Genomic DNA, 20,529 nt, shown 5'->3' with positions numbered 1-20,529 from the left:
AAAGCCAGGGGGTCAGGGCAGAGCCCAGAGGAATCCAGCATTTCGGACCACATTACCGTGCAAGTGGCGCAGGAGACCGAGAAGCAGCAGCAGCTGCAGGGAGGAAAGCTGCAGGCGTCGTGTTGCCAGGATGGAGTGTTTCAACCCATCAGAGATAGTGACAGTCAAGAAAGGGAAGTCTGGGAAGGTTATTGGCCCGTTCCAGTAACCACTGAGTGCCATCGAGGATGTTGGTGTCCCCAGCTGCTTGTGTGGAGTGGTGGCGCAGCAGCCAGACAGGGGTGGGGAAATGAACACAACACCTATAGATGGCCCAGGTGAGAACTTTGGTTCTCAAGGAAGAGAGAGAAGAACTGGTAGGCTAGGGAAGGACCCTGTGCTTCTGTGACCTCTGCTTCTGATATTTGGCAATTTCATTGAGATCACCTGCCTGTTCCTTGGTCCCCTTCCCAGACCATTGCTCCTCAAGGACAGTCACCACAGTTTGCTCATCTTTGAAACCTGCACACCCAGCACAGCTCCTGGCACACAGTGGCTACTGGCTACTGAACAAGTATGTGTTCACCTATTGTTGAACTAACAGCCAACAAAAGTCATTAATAAATGGATGATGCCTGTTCCCAGAGCGCAAAACTTAAAAAATGAAACCAAAAAACTCTGTTCTCTCTATTCCCAGAACCATCAAATGCCAAGCACTTCAGTTTTCACTCCTTAAACCATTCTCAGTAAACTAGTCTGTCTGGACAAACCTGGTTAGAAACCCCCTGCCATTCAGTGCCGCCAGGAGATGCAGTGATTGTGCGGCTTCACTTGAGGACACCGGCTCGTTCCCTCACGGCAAAACCCTTCCCTCCCTGACACCCATGATTGGAGCAGAGCTCCGAGAGGAAACATTCCTTATGCTGCCTTTTCATCCTTTCTGGTGGGTGTCTGATAACATCAGAGTTCAGATTGGCTGCCTTCTGGAATTCTATGCGTTCACAAAAGCCTCCGCTACAGGTGGCGGGCGCTCGTAGTCCCAGCTACTCAGGAGGCTGAGCAGGAGAATCGCTTGAACCCAGGAGGCAGAGGTTGCAGTGAGCCGAGATCACGCCACTGCACCCTTAATATGTTTTCACATCGGAGATCCCAGTTTATCTTCAAAACGATTTAATGAGGTAGATGGGGCTAGCACGCTAATTTCACTGTGGATGAGGAGCCGGAGCCACACACACAGGCATGGCATAGTGTGGAGGTTAAGACCGTGCCCTCATGCTCACCAGACTCTGAATCCCAAGTGTGCCACTCGTAGACTCTGGGAGTGTGGACAGAAGGATTGTGGTTCCCACTTGAAAAGGTGGTGGCAAGGAGTAAATGAGATAATGTGTGTGGAGTGCTTGGCTCAGCGCCTGAACACTGCCCTCAGTAAAGGGAAAATGTTTTTATTATTGTAGAAATAGGAGTTAATGGAGCTACTGGAGCTACTGGACTGGGAACACTTCAGTGCAATGCCCAGTATTGTGTAATTCCCATCTAGACCTGGTACTTTTCACTCTAAATCCAGCACTTCGAAAAGATGATCTGTGGTCTCTGTGAAATTAGAAAAGCAAACACAGATAATGCATCACATCCAGGTTTATGTGGGAACATACCTGCATCTTCATTCCACAAGTATTTACTGAGCACCTGCTGGGTGCTCGTCCCTGTTACAAGCGTGAAACAAAGCAGAAGTCCAGGCTAAGCCTCCTGGAGCTTTCATTCAAGTTGAGGGAGAAGACAGATGACTTATAAGTGAATAAATGATAAAATAATTCCACCTACTGATAAGTGCTGTAAATAAAACGGCAACCTGACAGTTTCAGCAATTGTGGGAATGGGCCCTTAGCTGAGGGATCGGGAAAAGCCTCTGAGGACATGACATTTGAGCTGAGGCCCAGTTAGAACAGCGAACAAAGGCCCTCAACAGGAATGAGTTGAGATTTCCCATGGAGAAGAAGACAGGCCGACCTGTGTGCCTACAGCAGAGCACCCTCATAGCCAGAGAGTTGGGCAGGGCTGCTGTGGGGCCTTGAGGGCTGGGTCAGCTGGGGATTTTTACTCAGTGTTCAGGGTGCCCGTCAGGAGTGAGTGGTGTTGCCTCTCTGGTGCCCTTCGTGCTGTCAGAGGCAGCTCATCTGCCAAGTTGCTGTCTAGGAGGTTTTACATAAGCTGCATGTTTACACCTGACTTCTCCGTTCTGGCTCGGCTTCAGCCTCCCCTGGGCAGCTTTTCAAAGTCCTGAGTCCTGTATCAGAATCGCCAAGGGTGGCTTCCCAGGAGGTCTGCCATGCTGCAGACTTTAGACTGTCTTTCTCATTCCCTGTGCCCTGACCTGCCCTCAGGCTGCATGCCTTGGTGAAGCCCGCAGCTGACATCTTGGCGCCTGCTCACCTGGGCCCGGTGCTCTCTTTCAGGTGGTTTTGATCAACGCCATCAAAGATGTAGCCAAGGCCCTTTCCGATCTCATCAGTGCTACCAAGGGAGCTGCCAGCAAGCCAGCGGACGACCCTTCCATGTACCAGCTCAAGGGGGCCGCCAAGGTAGAGTGGGGCACTGGCTGGGGACGAGCACCTGAGTTCTCTTCTCACTTAAAGGAAAGAGAGGTGTCTTTGCTCATAGCATGCGATCCAGAAGTAAAAGGAGTAGGGGCTGAACCTGAGACACTGCACTACTGAGTTCATTCTTTCTTCCTGTGCAGGTGATGGTGACTAATGTCACCTCCCTCCTCAAGACTGTAAAGGCGGTGGAGGATGAGGCCACCCGGGGCACCAGAGCGCTTGAGGCCACAATCGAATGCATAAAGCAGGAGCTTACGGTGAGGAGCCAGCAGTTACCTCCCTTGGGTACCAGAGTCCCACAGCTGACCCAAGTGAGGGCTCATTTGAGGTTTTTTACCAATGAGGTTTTACCTAAAACACCTGAACTGAGAATGCCCCTTCACCTGCCTGCTGGTAGTTTTATATAATTGAGACCCCATGTGTCACTGAGTTTGGCTGGGATTGATGTGTAATTGTAATCAAGGAGTTAATTGAAAGGTATCACTTAGGACTATTCAGGTTTAGTTCCACTAAAATTATAGCACAAAATCAAAGGATTGTCAGCGATTCCTGGAAAAAGGGAAAGTCAGTATGACTGCGCTTACCTGGAGCATTAATCCTGTGAACAGTGCACAGCCTCTCTTGATGCACAGTGCTCTTGGTACCCGCACACATGCAGAATTGGAAGTCTGCCGTTTGCTATTGGAAAAGCCTGGAAGCCTTTACCTGAGACACTTCCCTTTAAAATCCAGCTTCCTTCCGTTGGAGTCATCTGACGTAAGAGAAATTGACCTTGTTCGTTCTGACTTGTTCCAGCATTGCAGAGTTAAGGACATTCTGGAGTCACTGCAATGTGGATGATACCTGCTGTTCTTATGATCCCACGATGGTTGTGGATTGGCTCATTCTAATCCCCACACACAGAAATATGCCGAAAATGAGTAGCTTCAAACAGATTTCTTTTTGATAGGAGGTCTGATCACAGATTCAACTTTTTGGGGGAAGAGGGATACCTGCCTTTGCTGCCAGTTGTTCTGCACCTTTAAAGGGTCACCTGCAAAGGCAACCCTAGAGCACTGGAAACAATAGTAGAGCAATTCCGCAGGGTTTGGGTGACAAACTTGGGCTTTCTTGTCATATCGTTAATGAATCTAGCCTTGACTGATGTTGCACTCAGTTCATGCTTTAAAGGAGAAACTAAAAAATACAGGAGTAACTGAAAAACTGATGGTGCCATAAGTACCACTGTCTGGCACTCACCTGGCTGCACAGGCTGAGTGTTTGCTACCAAAATCCAGACACAGCTCCTTTTTTGTTTTTTGTTTATTTTTAATTTTTGCGGGTACATAGTAGGTGTTTATACTTAGGAGTTACATGAGATATTTTGATAACAGGCATGCAATGCATAATAATTACATCAGGATAATTGGGGTATCCATCACCTCAAGCATTTATCCTTTGTGCTACAATCCAATTGTACTCTTTTAGTTATTTTTAAATGTACAATTATTTATTACTGTAGTTACTCTCTGTGCTATCAAATATTAGGTCTTATTCATTCTTTCTATTTTTTGTACCCATTATCCCTCCCCACTTTCCCACCCGCAACCTCCCACCTCCCTACTACCCTTCTCAGCCTCTGGCAACCATCCTTCTACCCTCTATCTCCATGTGTTCAATTATTTTAATTTTTGCTGTCACAAATAAGTGAGAACATGCAAAGTGTGTCTTTCTGTGCCTGGCTTATTTCACTTAACATAATGACCTCCAGTTCCATCCATGTTGTTGCAAATGACAGGATCTCATTTTTTTTTTTTTCCTATGACTGAATAGTACTCCATTGTGTGTGTGTACCACAGTAGCCAAGATTTGGAAGCAACCTAAGTGTCCATCAACAGATGAATGGATACACATATACAATGGTACACACACACACACACACACACAATATTGAAGAGATATCTGCACTCGCATGTTTATTGCAGTTTACTTCATATATATTTCATATATATAATCTTGGCTATTGTGAATAGTGCTGCAGTAAACATGGGAGTGCAGATATCTCTTTAATAAACTGATTTCCTTCCTTTTGGGTGTATACCTAGGAGCAGGATAGCTGGATCATAAAGTAGCTCTAATTTTAGTTTTTTGAGGAATCTCCAAACTCTTCTCCATAGTCGTTGTACTAATTTACATTCCCACCCACAGTGTACAAGGGTTCCCTTTTCTCCACATCCTTGCCAGCATTTGTTATTGCCTGCCTTTTGGATATAAGCCATTTTAACTGGGGTGAAATGATACCACATTGTAGTTTGATTTGCATTTCTCTGATGATGAATGATGTTGAGCACCCTTTCATATGCCTGTTTGCCATTTGTATGTCTTCTTTTGAGAAAGGTCTGTTGAGACCTTTTGCCCATCTTTTGATCAGATTATTAGATTTTTTTCCTGTAGAATTGTTTGAGCTCCTTACACAGGCTAGTTATTAACCCCTTGTCAGATGGGTAGTTTGCAACTATTTTCTCCTGTTCTGTGGGTTGATTGTTTCTTTGCTGTGCAAAAGCTTTTTAACTTGATGTAATCCCATTTGTCTATTTTCATCAGCTATACTATTCTGGAGTAGATGTTTTTTTCCTTCAGCACTTTAAATATGTCATGCCACACTCTCCTGGCCTGTAAGTCTTCCGCTGAGAAGTCTGCGGCTAAGCATATTGAAGTTCCATCGTGTGTTATTTGTTTCTTTTCTCTTGATGCTCTTGGGATCCTTTCTCATCCTTGACCTTTGGGGGTTTGATGATTCGACTCCTTGAGGTAGTCTTCCTTGGGTTAAATCTGGTTGGTCTTCTCTAACCTTCTTGTACTTGGATATTGATCGCTTTCTCTAGGTTTGGGAAGTTCTCGTTGCATAAACTTTCTACCCCATCTCTTTTTCTACCTCCTTTTTAAGGCCAATAACTCTTAAATTTGTCCTTTTGAAGCTATTTTCTAGATCCTGTGGGCATGCTTCATTATTCTGTATTCGTTTTTGTCTCCTCTGACTATGTTTTCAAATAGCCTGTCTTCAAACTCACTAATTATTTCTTCTATGTGATCAGTTCTGCCATTAAAAGACTCGTATGCATTCTTCAGTATGTTAATTGCATTTTCAGCTCCAGAATATCTGCTTGATTCTTTTTAATCATTTCAATTTCTTTGTTAAATGTATCTGATAGGATTCCGATTCCCTCTTTGTGTTATCCTGAATCTGAGTTTCCTCAACACAGCTCTTTTGAATCCTTTGTCTGAAAGGTCACACATCCCCAGGATTAGTCCCTGGTACCTTATTTAGTTGATTCAGTGAGGTTATGTTTTCCTGGATGCTTATAGGTGTTCATTTGTGTCTAGACATTGAAGAGTTAGGTATTTATTATAGTCTTCATAGTCTAGGCTTGTTTGTACCCGTCTTTCTTGGGAAGGCTTTCCAGGTACTCAAAAGGACTTGGATGTTATGATCTAAGCCAAATCTGCATCGGGGGGCACACCAAGCTCAGTAACACTGTAGTTTTTGCAGACTCACAGAGGCACCACCTTAATGGTCTTGGATAAGATCCAGAAGAATTAGCTGGATTACCAGATAATTACTTTCTCCCAAACAAATGGAGTCTCTCACTCTGTGCTGAGCCTCCTGAAGCTAGGGATGGGGTGGCACAGGCACCCCTGTGAACACAGCTTCTGACATGCATAGGCAGGCCTAATGGTGGTGATCGAAGAGACTTGAAATTTGGAGCTGTGCTGGGAAACTACAGACACATGGGTTATTCTAAGTGTACCGGTGTGATTTAAAATTCACCCAGAGGCCAAGCGTGGCGGTGCATGCCTGTAATCCCAGCACTTTGGGAGGCTGAGGCAGTAGGATTGCTTGAGCCCAGGAGTTTGAGCCCAGCCTGGGCAACATAGGGAAACCATATCTCTACAAAAAATTAAGAAGTTGGGCGGGTGTAGTGGCATGAACCTGTAGTCCCAGCTACTCAGGAGGCTGAGGTGGAAGAATCACTTTAGCCCAGGAGGTCGAGGCTCCTGTGAGCCGGGTTCACTGAATTTTATGCCGACTGAATAAAATTTACCCAGATCGTGGGTTTCCATGCAACACGTGTCATGAGGATCACATTAGTGTGAAGGACTCTGCGTGTGGCCTTCATTCCACTGTAACATTCAAGGGTGAAGTGGGGATTTGGGATCTTAGACTGCTTAATTGCAGCTGCCCATTTTCAGGGGGCAGTGATGTTTGACAGTGGTTGGCATTCTGTGGGATACCGACTGAGCCCGCTCTTCTGCATCAGGGAGGCCTTCCTTGCTGAAACATGGTTGCCTAGGGCTGAAGACAGGGCAGCCCCACCTAGGCTAGGGGCCCTCATGTAGGGACAGATGCACATTCAGCACACATCCAGGGTACCAATTGCTCATGTTAGAGAGCCAGAACAGATGAGCATGAAGCAGAAATGGGATATTGACTTACCATGATGAATTTATTTCAGCCTCTCTAAAGGGAGTGGGTGGGTAGATTGCTAAATAATTCACAGTGTCACCATGGCATACTTGACATGAACACCTCTGCACAATTATGCAGTTATATTTATAAGACAGGCTAAGAATAGAAGGAACTGATGCTTCATTTCCCCCAACCTCACATCCCCTTAGAGAGAGAGAGGTGAGTCCTGAGTGATGCGGCCAGGTCAGTCCTACCCTGAAACCAGCACTGGAACTGAGAGTTTATGGAAACTGCCAAAGCACCAGCAGGGATGGGGGAGGAGAACGATGAAGCCATGCAACAACCTTTCACAGGATGGGTAGTGTGTAAATATTGGGTGTCAGTGTCTGCAGACCAACAGGTGAACACTCTAGATACGTCTCCCTCACCATATTGTTCCCGTGAATGCTTAGTATAGGACAAGAGGTTTGTCCAGGAGAATCTTGAAAACAAGAACCATATTACTGTACTCAGATTTCTAATTTCCTGCCATGCAACAGTTTCTTCCAGTTACTGGCTCAGATTTCAGACACAAGCTACAGCCTGGTTGGAGAAAAATAAATTATTTTTTTCTTTTCCTTTTTTATTTTTTTAACCTCTCTGTTTCTGACTTCCAGTTGTTCCAGTCAAAAGATGTACCTGAAAAGACATCATCACCTGAAGAATCCATAAGGATGACGAAAGGCATCACCATGGCAACAACCAAAGCCGTGGCAGCTGGAAACTCGTGTAGACAGGAGGACGTGATTGCTACTGCCAACCTGAGCCGGAAAGCCGTGTCAGATATGTTGACGGCTTGCAAGGTAAAGACCTTGGCATTGTTTTGGATGCATAGATGATTCTCTGTCATGACTGGGTTGCTTGGTGTAGTCTGAAAAAGGGGAGGGGCTCAGAACCTTAAACTTTGTAATAAAAATGCACACAGGGACAGTTGTGGTGGCTCATGCCTGAAATCCCAACACTTTGGGAGCTGAGACAGGAGGATCGCTTGAGACCAGGAATTTGAGACCAGCCTGGGCAACACAGTGAGACCTCATCTCTTAAAAAAAATTTTTTTAAATAACCAAGTGTGGTGGTGTGCACCTGTCGTCCTAGCTACTCAGAAGAGTAGCTATAGCAGGAGGATCACTTGAGCCCAGGAGTTCAAGGCTGCAGTGAGCTATGATTATACTGCTCCACTCCAGCCTAGGTGACAGAGCAAAACCCTGTCCCTTTAAAAAAAAAAAAAAAAATGCACGCTGAATATGGCATATGCACCAGCCTGTGGGAAATGACTCTCTAAGGCAGTTTTGTGTTTGAGAGGGGATGGAGTCAGCCCTGCTGGCCCTAATCCTCCCACTTCATTCTAGTTCTTCCTAAATAGGCAGGAGGCCTTTTTGCAGAGTGTGGTGGAGGCCTCTCCGAGGGTGGTGGATAGGGACTGCAGCACTTGGTTCCAGCTCCTCCAAGTGGAAACTGTTCGCTCTTCTGCTGGACCCTTTCTTACCTCCATAGGTCAGCCATTGTGCACTAGGAGAGGTGTTGCCATCCCCGGTGAGGAAGTGAGTTGGAGGAATACAGCGGAACTTGGGGAGCTACTTTTCGCAGTCTGTGCTAGACATCTTGGAAAAATTCCTCTGCTCCTTGGGTGGATAGTTGGGGCAACTGCCCTGAGCCTGTGCTTGGTGAGGGAGCTGTGGAGACCCAGGGTCTGGAACCTTTATTTTTGATCTATTAGGAAAGTGAACTGTAAGAGCCCCCACCCCAGGCCTTCACCCTTCTAGGGACAGCCTTGCCCCCAGGGACTCTGACTTCTGCTCTGCGATCGATTGATGATCCCCTGCCATGGTGAGTGAGGGCGGGCATTGACCCAGAATTGAAGACCTGCTCCTACAGCGTGGGGTCTGAGGGAACAGAGCCATTCTTTGTGGTAAAGTGAGTTCAGCTGGAGTTGCTGCTGCAGGCTCCAACTCTTACATCTTCTTGGTGGCTCCTCAGAAGGAGAGGGAGGTACAGAAGGGAGCAACGAGGGAATTTGTGTGCAAGGGCCCAACCCTGGGAGACAGTACCACATTTACGGGACCCCTGGGTGTGATGGAGGGTGCAGAGAAGAGGGTGGGCTGGAAGAAACAGGGCTGGAAAGACTCCACTTTCAGAAAGGACCCAGGGCTGCTAGATCAGGGAGTTAGGACTCTGTCTCTCTCTCTCGAGGCTGCAAGTATTGGCCACTTTGATATGCTTGATGGAGTCCACCTACCAGAAGTGATAACTGCCAAAGGGGTTACATCCTCTATCAGAGAGGAGTATTTACCTAGCAAGATAAGGCCTGCGTGCATTGTGGTGTACACACACGGCACCCCAAAATTTTAGAAGGGCTGTCATAGATATTCTCTCATTTCATCCCATGTGAGAAAGGTGAGAGTAATGATTCTATTTGTCACATGATGAAGTGGGCTCAGAGAGAGAAGTGGCATGACCAAGGTCACACAGCTATTTACTATCAGAACCAGAACTGAAATTGGCTCTCCTGCGTCCTCAGCCACTCTGCTTCTGCTACTCAGGGCCTCCCAGATGTAGTGCTCAAGGTCGCTATGGTTGATGCGTGGCAGACGCTTTTGTCCCCAAGCTACAGACATGAACAGGGGAAACTGAACAGAAAAAAGAAAACCATGATTAAATGGTCTTTTTAAAGGGAATGCAGCTCAGATTTTTAAGTCTCTCCTAACATGTGCTCCCCTGTTTTCTGGGGAGGAGCTCAGGTAGAACAGTGTGGGTGCTGTTTGGCCATCCTCAGCTCCTCTCTGTCATCTTGGCCCCAGGTCACATTATCTGGGCTTTGCAGGACAAGGTAGCAGCCAGAGCGCTGAAGCCTGAACGTCAGCCTCACCCACCAAAATCAGACTTGACAGGAGTCACTGCTGAGCCCTGATGCTCCTGTTAGGATAGGACTGACTTAGCCAACTTATTAACATTTCTGCTTCCCTTGGTCTCCTGTATCCCTCACCCCTTTGCAAAAGGAAATGAGGTCTCTGGCCGAAAGGGAGTACATGCAATAATGCATAGACAGGAAAACTGGGGTGCTGAGTGGTAGTCAAGACGGAAGCCTTACATGCCAAGCAGAAGGGCCTAGTCGCCCTCGTCCAGCTCTGCCTTTTCCCTCGCTACCCTACTCAGCCCACACATGGAGGAGCAGAAAATTACATACTGGCTCATCTTAGAATGGAAGGATTACTGCGGTTCCTTAGGCAGAGAGAAAGACTTACCTAAACCCTAAGTTAATTCTCATGCATATTTCTTTCTGGTCTTACTTTCATGTGCACACGTGTATATTAGATGTAATTTTATATCTACTATTATGATTAATGTTATAAAGCTATTTCTGTGTTGCTATATTGCTGACTTTTTAATGACTACAAAGTACCTTTAATGAATATTATCTTCCCACGGTTGACAGATATTTAGGCTGTCTACATTTTTAAAAAATCATGAACTTTACTGCAGTAAACATCTTTGGGCATATCTGTTTTTTTCTGTGCTTTGGATTATTTCCTTAGGCAAGATTCCCAGAAATAGAATTAGTGGGTCCAATAGTATAAGAGTTTAATTAGTGCCAGATTATTCTCCCAAAGGGTTCTACCCAGTTACAGAGCCCCCAGCAGTGCACGCAAGCACCTCAGCTCCACCTCACCCACTCCCTGCACAGGGGCTTTGCACATAACCTGCTGGAAGTGACTCTGAGTAGCATCTGGGCCTGTATCTTCCCACAGTGTTGTCTCATCAAACAGACGCGGGGCCTTGTGCCTCTCCGTTCGCGGCACAGGGGTATGAGGATGAGTAACAGGTGATGGTGGGTGGCTGGGAGCATGGCTCTTGGTTCCTGCCTCTGAGCCCATTAGTCCTCAGATGAGGAAAACCTAGCTCATACATAACATGCTGGCCATGAGAATTAGCCCCACTCTGTCCAGGGATTGGGGGGAAGTCAAGGCGGGAGCCCAGGGTATTCCCATCAGCACTCCTGTTCCTAGGAAGAGGGGCTTGAGTGGATAAAACATGGATCCTGGTCTTCACCCTCAGCCTTTACCTTTTGTCCTAATGTGTGATTTGTATTTGTCCTGATTAGTGATATCTTTGTAGTTTTAGGTATTTCTGCAAGCCCCTCAGTTTCTTTCCAGAGGGAAGCTGTAGAAGGAAGGGGTAGGGTTGCTAGTTTTAACAAATACAAAATAGGGTGTCCCATACTTGCTAAAAATTTTTTTTCATCGATTATCTGAAATTCCAATTTAACTGGGTGCATTTTATCTGCTGACTCTGAATGGGTATCCCTTCAGAAATGATGTAATCATGAATGACTCAAGTTAGCAGGTCATAAGTACAAGAAAAAAGCTCAAGATGCTCTGTAAAGCATGTGTGCTGGTTTGTGTATCTCGACTTTTGTATAACATGAGATGAGTTATGGTGCCTCTAGGGTACTGGGGAGCTCGCTATCTGGAGTTTCCCAGGAGCTAGAGGGCTCGGTCACAGAGGCCTCACGGACTGTAGCATGGTCAGGCCCAGGGGTGAGAGCCTGGGCTTCATTAGCCTGTGAGCAGACAGGGGCTTTCAGGACCCCTTAAGCTGCTAAAGAGAGGCAAGGCTGACCCTAGGTCAGTAAGTCTCCAGCTGTAAGCACTGATCATGAATCTTGCTGGATGTTTTTGTGCACGTGGAATTTTTTGCATTTCAAAAAAATGTGGGGTGGGAAAAGGAGGAACAAAGGTCCAGATTGAGCTGTTTCTATCATCTGGCTGCAGGGCACTAACAAAGTCTACGCACAGACTGCATCAGAAGGCCTGCTGTGGGCAGGTGGGAGGTGGCAGGAGGATGTGGAGGAGAGATACCTCTTCTGTCCAGAGAGTCAGGGCAGTTTCTCGAGGTCACCAGGGTTAAGGTCTCCTGCCTCTGAGTCTGGGACTGCCCAATACTGCTGGCTTTTCCCACGTTAAGATTTCAACCTTCCTTTGTCTCTCCAGCAAGCATCCTTCCACCCCGATGTCAGTGACGAGGTGAGAACCAGAGCCTTGCGTTTCGGGACGGAGTGCACCCTCGGCTACTTGGACCTCCTGGAGCACGTCTTGGTGGTAAGAAAGTGCATGAGTCAGGGCTGGGGAGTAGCTGTGTCCCCCCAGCTGCCCTGGCTGATTAGAACTATGCTTTCCTTGGGAGGACCTCTCTCAGAGCCCTGTCCAGTGCCACTGTGAGGCTGGGACTGGATTGAACTGGAATCTCCCCTGGTGCACTGATCCAGCACACTGAGCTAAAAAGTGCAGTCTGGATGAAGTTGCAGTTAGAATTCAGGAAAGCCCAGTTCTCTTGTGCACCTGAAAGGCAGGATTAGCATGTAAAAGAGGAGGGAGCAGAGTAAGTGGGTGGGAGGCCAGTGCCAACCTGAAAAAGTATCACGAGGTCTTGTTCGGAAGCCCCCAGTACATCCTGCAAGGACACAGAAGGCTTCTGACAGAGCCATGCCAGCCTCCGTGGCATGTTAGGGAGGCTGCCATTGCTACAGGGGACCCACCAGCCCTTCACAACTTCCTCCCATCCTCGAATGAATGGCTTAGATCCCATTGAGAATGACTCCCCCAGCCTAGTGTGCCCAATGTGGAGCTGGGTTAAGAAGGCATGAGCTGAAGACACCAGGCAGGGGCGTAGATGTTCATGGCGGGTGGGCTGCCCACGTGGGAGCCTCAGTTTGTGCAGTTCCTAAGGAGGCTTGACTCGCTACAGACTCTAAGGACCAAACCACGGAGCACCAAGAAGTATCTACAGTGTGCATCTGTCTCTGTTGAGTTCAGGAACCATGTTGAGAACCATGTAAGGTCTAGGGCAGGCCTCGATAGTCAGGGACACCCCCAGAAGAGAGTTGATGATGTCTCCCCTGCATCACTGCCCTTGCTCTTACCAAACCTAACAAAAGAGATCCAACAGGCCACCTTTAGATACATAATTCACATATCTAGAGGAGAAATGCCAAGCCCTTCATTTGCTGGGCATTCTCAAGTTTTCTCATTCTGTCCTTGTGCAGCTGTGAGGCGTATAGGCCAAAGGAATGATCTGAGACCCAGAAAGCTTGTCCCTTGGTTGAAGTCACCCAGCTATTCAGCAACAGAGCTGGATCCAAATCTCAATTCTTACTATTCCCAGCTCTGTGCATTTCACTGCCTCCTTCTTAGAAATAAATTATCTGCTGATGCTAAACGTTTTAGGTCATTTAAGGGATCATTATTTTTCTTCTTTATCCAGGTAACTGTGGTCAATTCTGAAGTGCATTTTCTGGGAAAGTAGCCAGTCTGGGGTTACTAACATTGAGCTCGCAAAGTCTGAACCCTTGTGAATAGAGATCAGTGTATCATATGTAGGCCAAGGAAAGACATCTTAGCCAGTCAGCATTCACAGGCAAGAGCCTCCAGCTAGACACGTTGGGATATAGTTAAAGTGTTCAGTCTGTAAGTGTGCCTAGCAGGAAATTCAGGTTAAAGAGAACACCAGCAAGGCTTTCCAAAGACCTCTTTTTCATTATGGAACAATATATTCTGAGTCATATAGAACCTTGTTATAACTAAAAATTGGACAATAGGGTGCAATCAGTAGATTTAGAAGCCTCAAGTTCAAATCCTGGTTCTGCCACGTAAGTGGCTACATGGCCACTGTCTTGTCTGGGGTGCAGTTTCCTCAGATGTTAAACAGGCAGTGTATTAAGGATGAATTGAGCATGTCTGGAAACCCAGGGCTTTGTGGCCAAGCTAACATTTGCTGAATGCCTTATTGAAATCTGCCGGGCGCAGTGGCTCATGTCTGAATCCCAGCACTTTGGGAGGCTGAGGCTCGTAATCACTTGAGGTCAGTAGTTCAAGACTAGCCTGGCCAACATGGTGAAACCCCATCTCGACTAAAAATATAAAAATTAGTCAGGCATGGTGGTGGGTGCCTGTAATCCCAGCTACTCGGGAGGCTGAGGCAGGAGAATCGCTTGAACCTAGGAGGTGGAGGTTGCATTGAGTCAAGATCACACCACTGCACTCCAGCTTGGGTGACAAAGCAAGACTCCATCTCAAAAAAAAAAAAGTCTGCTACTGGGAAGGTGCCGTTTCTGGCTAGTGGATGGTACTTGCTAACAGTGGGCTTGCAGTAGCAGTGCCCTCTGCCTCCTAAATGGGAGCTCTCCCCCTATGCTCCATTTCTCCTTATTTTTCCCCTTTTGTCTTATTCATTTTGGGGGAAGGGAGGAGATACAGGGATCCTCGTATTTCTATTTCACCACTTCTCCCCAGTTCCATTTCTGAGTTGAAGCAGATTTTCTCCAGCACCTGTGCAGCACTGATAATGTACATGACGTCTGTGGGTCCAGGCCCTGCACACATGGGCCTCAGGTTGGCGATCTGTACCTTGGCCCTTGGTGAGTCATTTAACAAGAACCTCACTGTGTGGGGTCTGCCTCCGGCTTTATGTCTGACACATACACAGGCCTGGATGCAAATGGAGTGAAGGTCTCCCCTTTGACTCTCCAGCAAAAATACAGCTTATTTTAGGGAGAGGAATTCTGTCTGCGTAAGGAAGGGCAGGTGCCGGCACATGTCTTAGGGAGAAGTTTCTCTCAGGGGAAAGGAAAACGGAGCTCTAACAGGGTCACCTCCCTGACCACATGCTGACCCTAAACCCTATCCCAGTATCTGGGAATGAGGTGTTGGATCTGCTCAAGTGCTTCCTTTCTCCTCACTTCCCCTCTCCATGCCCACCTTGTTTGGGTGAGCAAAATAAGACAAGGCTGTCTTATCTATATGGTGTGCATCTGTCTGAGGGGCGGGCAGGTGGCTGGCCTCCGCCTGAGGGGAGGACGAGAGGTCCAGGATCTCTAGGAACATTGCAGAAGGTCTGGGAACAGTCCCAGGCCACACATTCAGAGACTCCTGCTTAGTGGCCACTCAGTCGCTCTGTCAGCATCAGCCCTGATGGTACACGGCAGCTTTTTCTGTAACAGGAAGAAGGTCACTTGCTGCAGGGAGACCCAGCATCACAGGTCATTCAGGAGGTTTCATCTCATGGAGGCTGGAGATTGGAAGGAGGGAGAGTGACCACTACTTTCTTTCCCAGGGCCTAGGCAAGAACAGATTGCACTTTGTGGCCAGACGTGCTTCTCTGGTGACCATTGACATTGTAGTTGATTGATTTTCTGTTATGGATTCTTCCTTGTATTTTCTGTAGAATCAGGACTCTTTTTTTTTTTTTTTTTTTTTTTTTTTTTGAGACGGAGTCTAGCTCTGTCACCCAGACTGGAGTGCAGTGGCCGGATCTCAGCTCACTGCAAGCTCCACCTCCCGGGTTCATGCCATTCTCCTGCCTCAGCCTCCCGAGTAGCTGGGACTACAGGCGCCCGCCACCTCGCCCGGCTAGTTTTTTGTATTTTTTAGTAGAGACGGGGTTTCACCATGTTCGCCAGGATGGTCTTGATCTCCTGACCTCGTGATCCGCCCGTCTCGGCCTCCCAAAGTGCTGGGATTACAGGCTTGAGCCACCGAGAATCAGGACTCTTAAATCTTATGTGTTACAAACTTGGGTGGTTGATATGTCTGTTAAAAGCCTGCCAGCTGAGTTTCTTGTCCTCATTGTATACAATTATTGTCATTGTAGTTCGTCACTGGGGTAGAAATATCAGTGTCCTAGTTCTCTAAGGCCATTCAGAGGTTTCTGGTAGCTGGTACTAAAATGAAATCACTAATAGGAAGAAAAGCTAAATGATAGTAAAACTATTCCTATAAAAGAAACAGAATCTATCTCATCTTTTGTGATAAGGATTTTCCCCCTTGAGACTGAAAAGATCCAAATATATTTTAAAGATAAAATTGTTAAAAGTTAGCAACTAAGTGTGAGAAGCAATAGAAAGGAAGATTAAAAGTTACCTCCAAAGTTCTCCAGCTTCAAGATTAGGATCATGGTAATGCTATTGACAGAGCAAGACAGAAGAAAGGGAGATTGTATAGATAAAATCTATAAAATTTACAATGTGCCTAAGTTTTTTAGGCACACTGTGCATTTGATACATTCTCTAGATGTAAAGATGGAGGAGGAGATACAGTTCTAGTGCTGACAGTTGAAGGCTTTTATTCATGTATATGGGCTTTTTGTTTTTTGTTTTTGTTTGAGACGGAGCTTTGCCCTTCTTGCCCAGGCTGGAATGCAATGGCGTGATCTCAGCTCACTGTAACCTCTGCCTGCTGGGTTCAAATGATTCTCCTGCCTCAGCCTCCCGAGTAGCTGGGATTACAGGCAAGAGCCACCAGGCCTAGCTAATTTTGTCTTTTTTGTAGAGATGGGGTTTTACCATGTTGGCCAGGCTGGTCTCGAACTCCTAACCTCAGGTGATCTGCCCACCTTGGCCTCCCAAAGTGCTGGGATTATAGGCATGAGCCACTGGGCCTGGCCAATATGGAGTTTTATTAAGAGCATACAGTACAGACATATAGAGTCAAGGCTAGATCTTGAGAAAGCATGAATCAGTAGAAGCCAGGAAAAAAATTGGAGAAATAATGGAAAAAAGAGAACTTCAGAAATAGTCACTGAAAGAAGGGGAATACAGGAAAAAGACTTATCATTTGGGCTTTATGGTTGATTCATTAAGTCATCGTTTATTTTATTGACTTCCTTCCATAGACCACACAAAAGAAATACAAGCTAAGCACATAATGACCCCTGCCTTCAAGTAGCTCTAGTCAGTCTCCCTCAGTGGTCTTGGTTGTTGTTTATAGAATGTTAAAGAGTAAAACAATCAAAGACACAACTATCAGAAAAAAAAAAGAATTCTCCCCCTTGAGGGTGACAAGTGCTGATAGCTCTGACATCCGAGGATGTGAATGAAATAGCATTATGTATGTATTTATTTACTCATTTGTTCATGTTCATGTATTTATTTTTGTTCCTTAAAAAGCAAGACAGTCTTTGAAGAGTATTTTCTAATAAAAACTATAGGCGGAAAACAAGGTTCTGTTTCTAGGGAATTGTCATAAACATATAAAAAATACATGTTCCTGGTGAAAAATTTATAGAAACCCCCACAACCGTATTCGGTCACCTAAATTGTGATAACATTGGTCACTGTCTTAGGGCTGCTGCCAAAAATACGTTCCCATTCACACCGTTAGCTTTAACTTCTAGAAATCTGGGTTAAAGTAAGGATAAGAAAGAGGAGTATTGTTTTACACTGAGAGTCCTGCAAGCCACAAGACTGACAGGCCAGTGCTGTGTGAACACCCAACAAGAAATGAGGAAAAGGAGAATGCCCAAACCTGGGAAGTAGTGTTCATTTTCAGAGGGGATTCTAACGACAACCAGAAAATGAAAGCCAAATTGCCAGTCTGGAAAAAGACATCAGAATTTTGTTGAAATTCTTTTTAGGGTAGAAGAAAAGAATGTCTAGTAAAATGGGATTAGTTATTTGCAGGTGATAGATTTAAAAAGCAATTAAAAACCAGAGATTTTGACTCTCTCTGTCTGTCTCTCTCTCACACACACACACACACACACACACACACACACTCACTCACTCACTCACTCTGCCCTTCACTCTGCCCTTCACTCTGTTCTTTGGGAACTGCAAAAAGACTGTGTATGATCATATGACCATGGCCTCTCCATTCTGAAAAAGAGTCGACTTAAACTGGACTGTACCTGTAGATCTTAGGGTAGTCTTCCTGAAATGCTTGAAAAATTGATCCCGTTTTTAACAATTTAAGGAGAATCGCCGGAGATTCCTGAGAGCTGAAGAAAGGTCAGATAATTGCTCATTTTTTATAAAAAGGGAAAGAGAAAATTCCAGAAATCAAGGTTTAGAGAAAGTGTCCAGCAATCTGCAGAAATAAGTTGAGGTCATTTTCAGGTGGTAACGAGGAGAATCGGGGGTCCTCTTCAGTGAGTTGCTTTTCTGAAATCTCGGCACATGAAAATATGCATGAGTTTATGGTGTCCTCGCCTTGTTCGGTTATAATATCTAGAGCCAAGGATTCTTAACCTTTTATGGCTGGTTTGTATATTTTAGTTTTTCTTTGGAAAATGCTTAAATAAATACAGAAACTAATAGCAGCATCCATGTACCCACCATCTATGATTGACTAATTTTGTTAACAGTTTGTCCTATTTGCTTCAGATGCTTATATTTTAAAGAAACATATCAGTAATAAAGTTTGTATCTATTCCCACTCCCATTCTCTCTTTCCCCCTGTTATAGATGCCAGTGACTGTCCCGATTTCAGCGTTCTTCATCTTTTGTGGGTCATGGGCCCCTTTGAGCTAGAAGCCCTGGGTCCTTTCCTGCCTTCTGCAACCGTCATCAAAGAAACATCAGCACAGACACACAGAATGATCCTCAAACTGTTAAGAGGAGTCACAGACCCACAAAACCGAGTTAGAACCTTTTGGTATTTAGAGACTGCAAATGGAGAACCCCTGCCTGGGGAATCCTTTAGATAATTCAGTTAACTCTCAACAAACATAGGATCTAATTTGGACAGAGCCATCTCCCCGCTGCCCTGAGAGCTGCTTTATGACGCTTTAGAGATGTCCTTTTGAATGATGGTGGCCTCCTGCATTTGCTGTGTGCTGGTTTATCGTAGAGGATTTGTATTGCAGGACAAAAAGCAGCTACTTTGCCTCTGCAACTATCACAGTTCAATATTTCTGCAAAACCACAGTTTGAGATCTGTGGCAGGGATAAAATTACCCTCGCTTCCACTGGCAGAGCTTTAATTTGGATCTGTCTATTGTCTGCTATCAGAAATCATGTTGACTTAATGGCAGAATAAAAATAGAACTCCTCTTCTCCTCGTTATCTAAAGCTCAGGTTCTTTATCGGGGCTGTTCCCTGTCTGCGGGCCATCATGGTGTACACTGCTCACCAAGGGTGCTCCTTTTAGAAACAAGTCTTTCATCATTCCACTTTGTGAGAATGTTGGTAGAAGTATGTGAACAAACATCCTTCCCTTGTCTTTAGCTTAGGGGAAAATCATTCAATCTTTTACCATTAATTATGAGTGTCCCTACCATACCTTTAACCCTTTGCTTATTCATGCTGTGTTGGCCACTTTAGGGAAACCATTTAACAATGCCTGTGGACTGCTTAGCTACTGAGATCCTGAGCCATAACTATGAGTAACCTAGTAGTCTTACAGCATATATTGTTTCAGATAAATACGGTACAAGCCTTTTGCAATTAACTGGTGACAAATGCCACCATCTAAGTCTAGAGCAGTGGTTCACAACTATGGCCACATATGAGAGTCACCCAGGGAACTTACAAAAATTCTTATGCCCAGGCCACACACCGGAACAATTCTGTCAGTAGCCCTTTATGTATATATTAATTTATATAATCTCACCACAGCTCTACAAGGGAAGTCTGTTGTGGTCACTTAATAAACTGAGGCTTAGAGAGAGGATAAGTACCTGTACATTGACGTTGACTGCTGAACCTATGCCTAACTAAATTGCCTGCCCACTGACTGTCTTGGAAAGTAAAAGGCATTTATCCCCCTTCCTTCTATTTCTCCGTGGCTCTGGTGTTCTTTTGGAACTGGTCTAGGAAGCCGTCATAGTAGGACTTGTCCCAATAATGTATTGGTCTGCTTTTCATTCATTAATTCATTTGTTCATTCAAAGGTCTGTGCTGAGTTCTTAATATCTGCAGAATGAGATATATATATATGTGTGTGTGTGTGTGTGTGTGTGTATATATATATATATAGGCCCTAGTGTGAGAGAATGAGAATCACAGAGCAGCTGGAATCATTATGGAACAGTAGCAAATATGAAAGAAGTGTAGAAGATTATAAGAGGAGGGAAGATTATAAGAGGAGGGAAGATGAGGATAGATGCATGTGAAGTAATGCTCAGAGATTATTGACTAATCCATTTGTGCATATGCATAATGTCATCTATACACTGCTGTGTCTGGGGCTGGTCATGGTGTAACCCATTGACTCCTCTGATCTGTTTTTTCCTAAGCTTTCTCTATAGTCATGGTGCAAAGGGGTTAGTCCTGGGTCTAAAAACCATCTTTCCAGATTCCTGAGAAAGACTGTGCTACTCCCTGGGCAGGGGAAAGGAGTGTGGGGCACCAAGAAGGGAATTAACATTTAATGCATGTCTGCTTTGTTCCAAGCATTGTGAGAAATATTCCCTATGATGTGTTATTCCATTTGATCCTTTTTTTTTTTTTTTTTTTTTTTTTGAGATGGAGTCTCACTCTGCCATCCAGGCTGGAGTGCAATAGTGCAATCTCGGCTCACTGCAACCTCTGTCTCCTGGGTTCAAGCCGTTCTCCTGCCTCAACCTCCTGAAGAACTGGGATTACAGGCATCCGCCACCACACCCAGCTAATTTTTATATTTTTAGTAGAGACGGAGTTTCACCATGTTGGCCAGGCTGGTCTCGAACTCCTGACCTCAGATGATCCACCCACCTCAG

General features: G+C 45.6%; 1 protein-coding gene across 3 annotated transcripts in view; it reads left to right on the top strand.

Annotated features, from left to right (window-relative positions):
* Positions 1-20,529, top strand: part of LOC101009767 (talin-2) — a 253,027-nt gene that overhangs the window by 205,923 nt on the left and 26,575 nt on the right. For all 3 annotated transcript variants that reach the window (XM_031662566.1, XM_031662564.1, XM_031662565.1), the window contains 4 exons: positions 2,433-2,558; positions 2,717-2,833; positions 7,680-7,865; positions 12,051-12,158. In XM_031662566.1, the coding sequence (XP_031518426.1) occupies positions 2,433-2,558; positions 2,717-2,833; positions 7,680-7,865; positions 12,051-12,158 (537 nt within the window). The remainder of the gene's footprint in view (positions 1-2,432; positions 2,559-2,716; positions 2,834-7,679; positions 7,866-12,050; positions 12,159-20,529) is intronic.

This window comes from Papio anubis, unplaced genomic scaffold (assembly GCF_008728515.1).
Source record: "Papio anubis isolate 15944 unplaced genomic scaffold, Panubis1.0 scaffold75, whole genome shotgun sequence".
Lineage (NCBI taxonomy): Eukaryota > Metazoa > Chordata > Mammalia > Primates > Cercopithecidae > Papio > Papio anubis.
Note: the sequence above shows the minus strand (reverse complement) of the source record. Positions and strands in the feature narration are given on the sequence as shown.